General features: G+C 56.0%; 1 protein-coding gene across 1 annotated transcript; it reads right to left on the reverse strand.

The window, feature by feature from the left end:
• Nucleotides 1-3,856: 3,856 nt before the first annotated feature.
• VAX1 (ventral anterior homeobox 1) lies at nucleotides 3,857-11,219 on the reverse strand. Its single transcript, XM_011287584.4, has 3 exons — nucleotides 9,527-11,219; nucleotides 8,170-8,357; nucleotides 3,857-6,329 (listed from the first exon to the last, which is right to left on the reverse strand). Exons 1-3 carry the CDS (start codon nucleotides 9,765-9,767, stop codon nucleotides 5,742-5,744), a joined length of 1,017 nt encoding a protein of 338 aa, XP_011285886.1. The 5' UTR covers nucleotides 9,768-11,219; the 3' UTR covers nucleotides 3,857-5,741.
• Nucleotides 11,220-11,621: the final 402 nt, after the last annotated feature.

Raw genomic sequence — 11,621 nt, forward strand, 5'->3', positions numbered from 1 at the left:
TAAGCAAATGTGCTTCTAGATAGAAAATAGGCTTCAAGCATAAATCAGAGAATACAGAAGTAATTTTCAGCTTCTGTGTCCCTTTAATGCCAGTTTCTCTCACCCTGGGGGGCTTGCTCCTTTCCATTGCTCTCTACTATCTCTCCAATAGAATCCTCAGTTCCAGCCAAGAAAGGTAGAGGGCTTTTAGCAAATCTGGAGGGCTCTCCTCCTACCCTCCCCAAACTCCCAGGTCTGAAGGGGAGCAGCATGTCCAGCGAGGTGGTCCCAGTTGGGTTTATTAAAAACCATCCCTGAGACCTGAGGAATCACCAAATTCTATCCCTCTTTCCTTTCCTGCTTCATCAAAATGAAACCCATCCCAGTAAAAAGACTCTGAAATGTAAAGATTTCCCAATGTAGACATGGTGTTGTTACAATGGTATGATGTGATCCAAGAAACTCCAAATTGTGTCAGAACATGTGGATTAATTTGTTTAACAAACATTCCTTGTATTCTCACCAAACAGCAGGCCCGGGGCCAGATGCTGGAGGTTGCAGTGTTTTGAGAACTTGCCGTTTAGTACAGTTCTCAAATGTTAGTGTGGAAATCACTTGGGAAACTTACTAATGATGCACATTCCTGAGCCCCACTCCCATAGTTTCTGATTCATATGGGGGTGGGGGGCTGAAGTACAGGAATCTGCATTTTAACCAGTCTCCAGGTGATTCAGAAGCAGGTGGTCTTCTGTTGTTTCTTGAGAAACGCTGACTTAGTAGACCTTAAGTTCTGATCGGATGTTTGACTTAAGTCACTTAGACTCAGCACCACAGGGGATTGGAAGAAATACATGATTTCTAATTCTGTCCAGAAGCCTTGGAGAGACTTCCTGGAAGGTTTTCTGTGCAATTAGCAGGACACCAAGATGACACCATTTCTTTTCAAACAGGAGAAAAACATTGTATCATCCTGTGGCCTAAGAGGAGAAGTTGGAAGAATATCACTGACACAATTCAAGAAGTGTGTGTGTGTGTGTGTGTGTGTGTGTGCCCACATGTGTAAAGATTCATCAACTGTATGCTTAAGCTTTGTGTACTTTACCATATAGATGTTTACCATATGAATGTTAGATGGTAAAGAAGTTTTTTGGTTTTATTTTGTTTTTTTACAGAAGCATGAGGTAGAGATGGTAAGGTGTTTAAAGATGTCACTCTGGAGAGGAGTAGGGGCAGGAGTTGGATACCCGCAAGAAAGAAAACAGGAAGAAGAGAAAAATTCAAACCTCTTGAGGAAGGCACCAAGTAAATCCTTAGCAGCCGGTGTAGCAAAAAAGAGGGCTGGAAATGGGACTCCACAGATGTGGGTGTAAACAGGCTAAAGAATTCAGGTACCATGAGCCAGACACTTTGGGCACAAAAGGAAAGTATGAAGGAATAAAAGAAGGGAAGAGAAGAAAGAAGGGAAGGAGGGAAGGAAGAAGGCGGGCGGGGGGGGGGGGGGGGCGGGCAGAAGAAAAGAAGGAGAAAAAAAAAAGCAGGAAGAAGAGGGTCCTGGCCGTGTGGGGAGCTTATAGTCTTGTGGCTCTGACAAGGGCCATAGCCTCCAGCAAGAGTCATTTGACTGCTCCAAGCCTCCTGTGGCTCTTTTTTTTTTTTTTAATTTTTTTAATGTTTATTTATTTCTGAGACAGAGAGAGACAGAGCATGAGTGAGGGAGGGGTAGAGAGAGAGAGACAGAATCAGAAGCAGGCTCCAGACTCTGAGCTGCCAGCACAGAGCCCGACGTGGGGCTCGAACTCACAAACCATGAGCTCATGACCTGAGCCGAAGTCAGTCTCTCAACCGACTGAACCACCCAGGCGCCCCTCATGTGGCTCTTTAAAATGAGGCTGGCACTCTGCAAGTAAGGAGTAATACAGACGGTATATGTGAAAGGCTATTTGTCAACTCTAAAGGGCTGCTAAATGCTGTTTATTATGACCACACTCTGCTCTGGGCCAGGCCAGCTGCAAGTATGGATCTGAGCCTGTGTCCCAGCTCAACTCCCCAAGTGACTTCCCACGTCTTCCCCGCACCTGACCACCAAAGTCACAGGAGTTTGGTGAGAGGTTTTCTTCTTCTTTTTCTTTTTCTTTTTTGCTCTGAGCTAACTTGGACATTGCTTTGTGCAGGCCTGAGCATGAGATTCCTTTCAGCTCCCCCAACTCCAGCTGTTCTCCTTGACCTCCAGGAGCCCCTTCCACCTTCTCCCAGGCAGGGCCAGCTGTTGCCACAGAGGCCACCTGCCTCCTCCCTGGCCTGTGAGTCACTAGAGGGAGGACAGAGGCCTCACCAGAGCCCTCCAGGGACCCAGGCAGCTTGCTGGAGGCCCTTGGGGAAGGAGGGGGAACAAGACAGGCACTAAAATTAAATGAATTGTCTATAAACGTTTTTTAATTAAAATTGTGATTCATGTTCTATGCAGAAGAGTCTCGTTAAGAACAATTGCACTCCCTGAGTGGCAGGAGAAGAGCTCAGCAGCTCTTCCCAAAGCCAGGGAGGGAAGGGAGGTGAGAGCAGAGAAACGGGGTAGGCAGCTCTTTCCCCTTTTTAGGGATAAGGAAGTGAAAAGAGAAAGGAGGGAAAGCTTCTAAGGGATCTGCTTGGTGACTCCCCAGGCTGATGCTCCTGGGGGAGGGGGCTAAGCTTGGTGGGGACCCTGAAGCTAGGATTTTGTGTTTTCTTTTGTTCCATAAATGTATGCCACCTTCTCGCTCTCTTCTCCCCCTTCACTGGCCCCAAACCACCAGCCAGAAAGCTGCATCAGAGCCACCCACGCCTTGGTCCTGGGGCCACCAGGAGAAGGCACAGGAACTGGGGAGAGAGAGAGACAGAGAGAGAGAATGAATGTGAGTGAGAAGCAGAGAGACCGAGAGCGACTGGGGAGAAGCCATGGAAGAAAGGAGAAACAAGGGGATGGAGACCCAGAGCAGCAGGGGAGAGAGACCCTTAGAGGGACAGAAGGGAGAAAGCAGGTTCCAGCTAAAGGAAATAAGACAGGGAGGGGAGGAGCCCAGAGGTAGCAAGCCAAGGGGTGTGCAGCGACTTCCAGAAACAAAAGTAGACTGTCTGGGGGCGGTGGCTGCTCTCAGGAAAACAACCAGCTCACCGCAAAGGCCCTAAACCACGCAGAGTTCCAACCTACACTCAGCTTATGAACTCAGCCGACCACACTGTGCCGCCGCCTCATTTCGGGTGCCTCAAACTTGCGGTTACGGGCACAGTACCCTCCTGAGGGTTCGAGGGGCCCGGCCTGTGCAGGTGCCCCAAGGGAACTGCGGGCCCCCCCGCATCACCCTGGTGCCCAGGCACCAGGAAGAGGGAGCTAGGACCGATATGCCTGCGCCCCGGGGCCTCATGCTTTAGGAAAGTGTCTAGATGTATCCTCCTCAACCCCTGCGTTCTCTCTGCACCGTCTACATCCGCTCACCACCGCGTATATACTGGGGTGGGGTGGGGTGGGGGAAGAGGTCTGTGCAGGAATTAATATCTTTTCCATTCTCTTGCTCCTTCAAGTTTCTCTTAGCGGCAGAGAGACTCTAAATCAGAAGAAAGGAAAATCATAACTGTTCCGGGCCCTGTGATTGCATGAATCCAAAATACTGCCGGTCAGCTTGGAGATGTGGCTGGAAAACTCTAGAAACTGGGAGTGTTAGGAGGCAGGAACTTTAGGGTGTCAGGACACAAGTTCCTAAATAAACCCAGAAACACCACGCGGGGAGAATGGGGGTGGGGGGCAGGGCCTGAAGGTCTAACCTAATGGGACAGAGAGGGAGTGAGACCCACTCAAAGAAGCGAAACAACATTTTAGCCAGGTGGCTGTGTCTCTGGGGACCAAAGTCCGCCCCAAACCTCCTCTCAGGAGCTCATGGCGGGTACCGGCTGCAGGGCCTGGAGCTCTGGGGCTGCCTGCCACCCTCCGCCCCAGGAGTCCCCAGGCCACCGAGCCATATCATTTGCTGGGTCTCTCTTCCTTTTCTTCTTCTTCTTCTTTTTTGATTTGTTTTTTTATCCTTCAAACACAAGACAAAAATACACCTCATTTATCATCTTAGATATATATATTTCACTCTCACCACATAAATACAAAACATCCAAATATCCAAAACATTCAGAACAAAGTTAGTAGCCAGGATTCAGTGACACCTACCCATGTTTGAATCGTTCATTATTTTCTTCACTAGTTCCTAAAAGAAAAAAAAAGAGGGGTGGGGGAGCTTCCGACGTAAATAATTTACAATAAAATTACTATTTTAAAAAATGCTCTGCGCTCGCTTCGGATGAAGAAATACATTCTAGACGCTGCGGCACCTCGCCGTCTAGGTCTGTAGTTTTGGTTAAAATGCGGGTGGCCGTAGCTGCGGGGACGGAGGTTTGTGGCTCCGGTAAGGGATGAGGCTGTGACGGTGTCGCGGTCCGGGTTTCTGACTTGGGACCGTGGAAACCTGGGGGGGGGGGAGGGGTGTGGGGAGGGAAGCCTTTCCTATCTGAGCAGGTAGCTGATCTGAATACCGAGACTACCACACTGGAGGCCCGGTAGCCCCGCTGTCCCCGTCTCCGTCCCTGACACCCGGTCCTCCAAGAAGAGCTCTGAAATCCTGCGTCGTTTCCTGCGTGCTGGAAGGGTTTCCTGAATCCGGGAGTGGGGAAGAGGACGCAAAGGGCATCGATTCGTCTCCAAGCCCAGCAATTCTGCCTGCGCGTCGTCGGGGAGACGCTGGCGGGAAGAGCCCGGCAGCCGCCCTTCCCTCGCTCCCGGAGCGGGGAGCTGTCGGCCGTCGCCCCGAACAGCCTCGGAGAAAAGATTCTGAATTGTCTTTCACTAGCGGCGTTGGCTTTTCTTTTGCTTTTTTCCTTTTAAGTTCCCGTTGAAAGTCGTAACACCCAGAACTTGAATTTTGCATCGCCCCGCGGAGCGTTCTCTACCGTGGATTTTCGTAAGCCGTCCAAACTCGATTGTTACAGGAGCATTTAAAAACTGGTTTCGCTTCATCTGGTTTTATGTGGTCGTTATTACTCTGGCTTTATTGCTGATCCGATCAAATGTATCACCGCCGTTGCCCACCGTGACGTTTGGTGTATCTCCTGAGGTCGGGGGTGGTTGTGATTGTTGCTTCTCTAGAGGTGTTGGGGGGGGGGGGGAATCGGCAAGATTTGTCCAGCCAGAAAGCTGCGTGTGCATCGGCTCTCCCAAGCAGTCCATAAAGTGGGGCTCAGGGGCTCCCCAAAGCCCTGGTTTCTCTGGCAAGAGGGAGGAACGTCTTCCTTTTTGCTCTAACGAAACCCACCGGCTTTTTCAGCCCCAGGGCTCTGCGCGCAGCTTTCCTCTTTCAATATTCCTAAGAATGATCACCGGCAGCAGCGGCCCGGCCCGATCTAGAGCAGGTGGCCTGTGCTTTGACTTAGAACCAGTCTTTTCCTTCCAGGGCCTGGCATCGGTTGGGGCATCGGTTGGCTAATTCGGGCATTCCCCACCCCCCCCCAATTCTTTGGATTCTCCTGGATTCAGAAGGAAGTTGGGGGGAGGAGAGGAGGACGGAGGGAAGGTAGAAAAAAAGTAGCCCAAAATAAGATTGGTAGCAGAGACTAATGGGGAAGGAGAGCTGTCAGAGGCCTGGTGGGAGCGGGAAGCCCAGCCCAGGAGCCTCGGGCGCCGAATACGCGAGTCCATAAATATCACCACAATAGATACTATAAATATAAATACAGGCAAACACGTAAAATCAGTCCAGCGCTTTTTTCTCGGCCCCTTCTTTATTGTTGGTCCGGGAGTAAGGCTCGAAGGCCGAGGAGCTCAGGTATCGGGCGGAGAGTTCTTGCAAATTCCCTGCCAGCGAACCGGCCATTGTCAACGGAGCGGAGGACAGGCGGCTGGCGACGGAGCCGAGCAGCGAGGGTACGGGTAGGCTGAAGAGGCCGTGGCCGGCAGCCGGCGCGCCCGCATGCAGTCCCCCTGGCCCAGCGGGCCCGGGGCCCGGAGCGCCGCCCACGGCCGGCGGGTGCGGGGACGCGGCGCCGGTGGGACCCGGGGCGGCGGCCGCGGCGGCGGCGGCAGCGGCGGCGGCGGAGCCCGCCGCGGCGCCGGCGCCCAGGGCCGGCAGGCTGGGCCCGCGTAGCGCCGAGCCGAGCGCGCCGGTGGCGCAGGGCGGCAGCAGCGCGGGTAGGCCGGGCGGCGACAGCAGGCGGCCCTGCTCCAGCAGCCGCAGCACGCTGCACGTGGCGGCCGTCTCCGACACCACCGAGCGCAGCTCCGAGTCCTTGCCCTGGTCTTTCTTCTGCTTCGTGCGCCGGTTCTGGAACCAGACCTTCACCTGGGCGCAGGGGCGCAGGGAGGGCGGGAGAGAGGGGCAGGGGGAGACCGGCGTCAAGGGGGGCGGGCTCCCAGGACGCGAGGGCTCCGTGAAGGTCCCTTTCCCAGCCCCAGCCCCAGCCCCAGCCCAGCCCCGGTCCCAGCCCCACCTCGCAGCAGGAGAGGTTGCTGGCTGGGGAGCTCCCTGGGCCACCAAGAGTTGGACACAGCTGCACTAGGCTGGGCTTCCGGGTCGTGGAAGCGGGCCTAGGCTGTCAGAGATTATAAGTAAAGTATTAAAGATGTCCGTGATCCTAACTCGAAGGAAGACCAGAAGGAATTTCACCGGGCTGCCTAGCTACCTGCATGCAGCCAGACGGGGATCATCCTGGCTTGTGAGCTCACATTTCCAGGAGAGGGGTGAGGCCTGAAGGCTGCTGTGTGGGAAGTAGGGGGTGGGTGAGGAGGAGTGTTGCTCTGTTTTGCTGGACCCAGGCTCTTGGCCCAACCAAATTTAGCCTCTGCCGCATTAGTACTGTCCAAGGCTTCAAGAGGCTGTTACTTGCTTACTGGGGTCAGACTTGGCCATTAACTAGCAGCAAGCTGGGAAGGTGGCTGTAGAAGGAATAATTTGTGCAGGATGGACTTTATAGGCCAAGCTATCTCCACCTCCTCTCTCTGCCTCTGGATTGGAGGCTCTGAGTGATACTCTTAATTTATCACCTGTTCTCCAACATGAACTTTGGAATCATGGGAGGAAGTCAGGAGGCTGGGGTGAACCAAATTCTCTCCACCAACCTCCCTCTCACTTTCTCATCTCCCTCTGCCCCCTCCTCGGGCCTACCTGGTGGCCCAGAATGGAGTTTAGCAGCTATATGGAAAGGTCTAGATTTTGCAAACCTAAGAGGGGTGGTAGTAGAGAAAACAGGAAAAAGCTATCATGCCAACTCAAACTCAAAAAGAACATCCAAGATGATCTATCTTCAGTTCTCAGCTTTCTGCCCAGATCCCAGACCTAAAGTGCTCCTTACCTGCTTCAGGGCTGGGCACAGGGAAAGAGACTGGCCCTCAGAAAGGAGTCTCCCTTACCTAGGCCAAGCTGATGCCATGCCCTCACCAGGCCCCAAAGCTCTCTGGCCCTGAAGAGTCCAGGGTCCAGACTCTATGTGACTAACTCCAATAACGTCATGTGGATTTTACGTAAAGGAAAAGACCTAAAGCGCAGTTGGCAGTGATGGCTCCCAGGGCCCCAGATCTGCCCCTGATCCCATATATCATTGTCACAGAAGACAGGGCCTCCTAGGTGCCCAGTGGGTGCCCAGGGCTGGGAATGGGTCCAGACTCAAGGGGCAGGGCGGCCTGCCTGCACAGGCAAATCTCAGGCATGTGTGCCTTTGCAATCTAGTTGTCACCCTCAGCACCCAGGTGCCTTTGGCCCCAGCCCCATGCTTGCAGAACAGGCCTGGGTGTTGAATAAGCCTGGGGTCCCCAAAGAGGGTGGTGCCTGGAAATCTGGCCAAAATGGCGTGGCCAAGACAGGGGCAAACATTGGTTCCTTGTGGAGCAGAAGAGGCAAGCAGGTTACTCTCAAGACTGTGATCTAAAAAGAATTCCAAAGGACAACAGTTGGGGCCTCCTGGGCTAGGACAAGGAGGGCAGAGTGTAGGCCCTGGAAGACGTGAGGGTGTAGAGGGAAAGGACTAGTTTATGGAAGGGAAGGAATCGTGAGGTCTTTCACCCCATCCAATCTACCTCCCCTGGGCGTCTCTGTCCAGAGCCAGGCTGGGTACCCGGGAGGAGCCAGTTACAGAGATGGGGAGGCAGGCTTGTGCAGAGCTGTGCACGGCCTGGCCACCCGGTACCTGGGTCTCGGAGAGGTTAAGCTGCCGGGCGAGCTCGGTCCTCTCTCGGCCCACCACGTACTGGCAGCGCTGGAACTCCATCTCCAGCCGGTACAGCTGCTCCGCCGTGAAGGACGTGCGCGTCCTCTTGGGCCGGTCCAGGTCCAGGCCCTTGGGCAGGATGATCTCTCGGATGGAACCCTTGGCATCTGAGGAAGGGGAGATGTCAGCCACCGGAACCCTCCCGTCTCCCTCCACCTCCCTGGCCGGAGCTGGCTGGAGGACACGGCCGCCAGCTGCCTGCAGTCTGGGGTGGGGGATGGGGGTGGAGGGCTTCGGTCACAGCCGGGGAGCAAAGACACTGTGCGTTTTGGGGAGCTAGGGGGCTAACTCCACACCAATGACGAGAGGCGGAACCAGACTTGGCCTTTATAGAGGCCTCTAGACATGGGAGGGAAAAAAAAAATGCCAAATCAGCTGATGATCCTTCAGGCCTGGGAGCCTCGGCTGCGCGGTCTGGGTCCCCTTGTAGCCTGAGGGTCTCCAAACTGACCAGGCCGGGGCCCACCGTCCCCCGCTCTGGGGCGCGTAGACCAGACTCGTCTCCCGCTGCCCCAGCGCCCCACCCCGGGGTTTCCTTCTCTCCTGAGCCAAGGCGGCGGAAGGACGGGGGACCCGGCCTGGGCCGCCGGGGCCTGGCTATCTGCTGGCGGGGGCGGCGCGGGGCCGGGGCCGGGCCTCACCACCGCCGCCCCCCTAGCCGAGCGCAAAACGCGCAGCACAGCGGGGCCGAGTGGAGCACCGAGGCGACATCCGTGGCCAGGCGACCCAGCTCAGCCGCTTCTCCCGGCGGCGGCGGCGAGTCTCAAGCGCGGCGCCGGGGCCCTCGGCCCAGCGCGCCAATTAGCCCGGCAGTAGCCGGCGTTCGGCAGCTGCTCTCCGGCTCCCGCACTGCCCTTGGGTGCACTCGGCCCGCCAGGGCGCAGGAGCCCGTAGGCAGGCTCGCGGCAGGTCCTCTGGCTCGCACAGCGCGCACTTGTCCTCCATAGTGTCCTGCTCCCTCTCCCCGGCCGGAGGCCGCAGCCCGGAGCCCCGGCCGGCCCGCGCAGCCCCTAGGCTCCCCAGCAGCCCAGGAGGCGGGGCCCCTCGGGACTCGGAGGGTCGAGGCTGCAGGAGAGTGCGCGCCCCGGGTGCGAGTGCCCAGCGGCCAGCCAGACCGCGGGTGGGGGTGGGGGGGGGGGGAGAAAGGCCAGTAACTTTCTCCGAGTTCGCAGCCGACACCTCCTCCCCGCGGGCCTGCGTCTGGAGCCGCGCGCAGCTCGGGCCCCCGAGTCCTCCCCCAAAGCACACGCGCCCTGCATCCCGACCCCATTCCTACCTCGGACCAGGATCCGGCGGCAGTAATCCGGATCGGCAGTCGAATTGGATTTACTTTTGTTACAATCTTCCGCGGCGCCCGACGCGGAGAAGGCGCCCTGCGACTCCTTTAGGAAAGCAGCAGGGAGGCTCCCCTCCGCACCCTTGCTCTCCCGGCTCTCCTTGTGCGCGTTCTTCGAGACCCGGGCAGCCTCTGCGTCCGAGTGGCACCGAACGTCCATTTTGTCTGGTTTCCCGAACATGGGGGAAAAAAAAAAAAAGAAAAAAGAAAGAAAAGAAAAAGAAAGAAAGGGGGGGGAAAAAAGAAAAAAAAGAAAAAAAACAACAAAAAAAAAGGAGGCGCCGCGGGCACAAAACCCTACAAAGGAGCTCCTGCGCCCAGCCCAGAGAGAGGCAAGCGGCAAGAATGAATGTCCCCGCGGGGCGGCTGCGGCGACCGCGGGCGGGTCAGCGGCGACCGGCGAGTGGCGCGCTCGCGGAGAGGCGGCGGGTCTGATCCAGGATCCCGATGGAGCCGCGGCGAGGCCGCCTCGTCAGCGTCCGCGTCCTCTGAGCACGTCCAGTGTCCCCAGCCTGGCGATCAGGTAGCAAGCAGAGCGACTCCGAAATGCTGCGGCTCCCGCCTGTGGCTGAGACGGCGACTTCTACTTGTCCGACACCCGCGGGGACGTACACTCGCTGTTGCAATTGATTACGGGTAATTTCGCAGCCCCCACGTTTCGGTTACCTCATGAATACACTAAATTGTTTGGATAATATATCAGATCGTAATGGATGGTTTCTGTCCTTGTCCCCAATCAAGTAGGGGTTTAGCCAGTGAATAAACGGAAATGACTGGTCTTGCTTTCAGGAAACACACAATCAAAGACCCACACTTCCAGAAAAACTTTTGACAAGATTCATCCTGAATTGTTAGTACCATTAGCAGGCATTATTAACTTTCCCTTTGCCTTTGACCCTCCTGCTCACATACTGGCTAGAGGGGTTTTCTGCACACTCGACAGATAGAGCTGAATGAGGGAGGAGGGGGGGGAGGGAAAGAGAAACCAACAAAAACCCTCGCACACCCTGCTGCAGAAGAAAGAGGTTGCCTCTAGGGGGAAAAGGGGGGGGGAGTAAAAGTTTTCCCGAAAAGTGTCTCCCCCGAACTCTAAAAGCCAAGCTTTCGTCCCAAATAACTCCTCCTTAACACACCTCGACGCTGACAGCCATCTTAAACGGCCACCTCTCTTCATTTAGTGTTCCCGTTGGATTTTTTCACGCTTGCACCTCCGGTCAGCCCTGAGGCAGCCCATTCAAAGGGCAGCTTTGTACTCAGAGTCCAGCAGGAGAGAGGGGGGGAGAGGGAGAGAGCCGAGAAAATCTCAACTGTGAGATCTGCTTCAAAAAAAAAAAAAAAAAAAAGTTTTCCCCTAGCTATTTCATTGTCTCTGCTACAATATCTTTGAGAAAAGCAACAGCCAGTAATCCAATAAGAGCATTGATTAGGCTACAATGATTCAATTCAAGCGCATGGCCTTGTGCAAGGAGCATGCTCCAGCCCTTCTCGTCACCTTGCCGGGGCAGAAGCCCTCTCCACGCCGCTCTCCCCATTCATTCCTTTATGGGAAATGCGGAGCAAAAGGAGTGAAAGATGGCAATTATCTAATTGGACTATTAACAAACAGTCCTCTGAGTGCGGCGGTCTGGCGTGGCTCCTGGGCGGGGGAAGGGCCGTGTTCCCTGCCCTCATTCACAAAGAGTGCAGGGGCCGGGGAGGAAAGGGGGTTTTTTAAAGGGAGTGGGGTGGCGGGGGGTGGGGGGGGGGCGAGAGGAGAGGTGGGAGGTTTGGCTGAGAATTTTTCCACACAATTCCCAGAATGGGGGCGGAGGCGGGCGGGGAAGAGGAGGGGGCTGGGGGCGGGGGTGTCGGCGAGAGGGTGGGAGAGAAGGAGGGAGAGGGGGTGCGAGTGTGTGCGGTTTGCTCCGAGGGGCTCCCGCCCGCCGCCCGGCGCGCTCCGCCCGCCCCGCGGTCCTGCCGCCCCGCCGCCACCCCGCTGGACCCCGTGGAACGTCCGCGAGTGGGAGGGGCCTCCGAGCGGGGTCCTTCGCCCCTT

The sequence above is a fragment of the Felis catus genome, chromosome D2, assembly GCF_018350175.1.
Source record: "Felis catus isolate Fca126 chromosome D2, F.catus_Fca126_mat1.0, whole genome shotgun sequence".
Lineage (NCBI taxonomy): Eukaryota > Metazoa > Chordata > Mammalia > Carnivora > Felidae > Felis > Felis catus.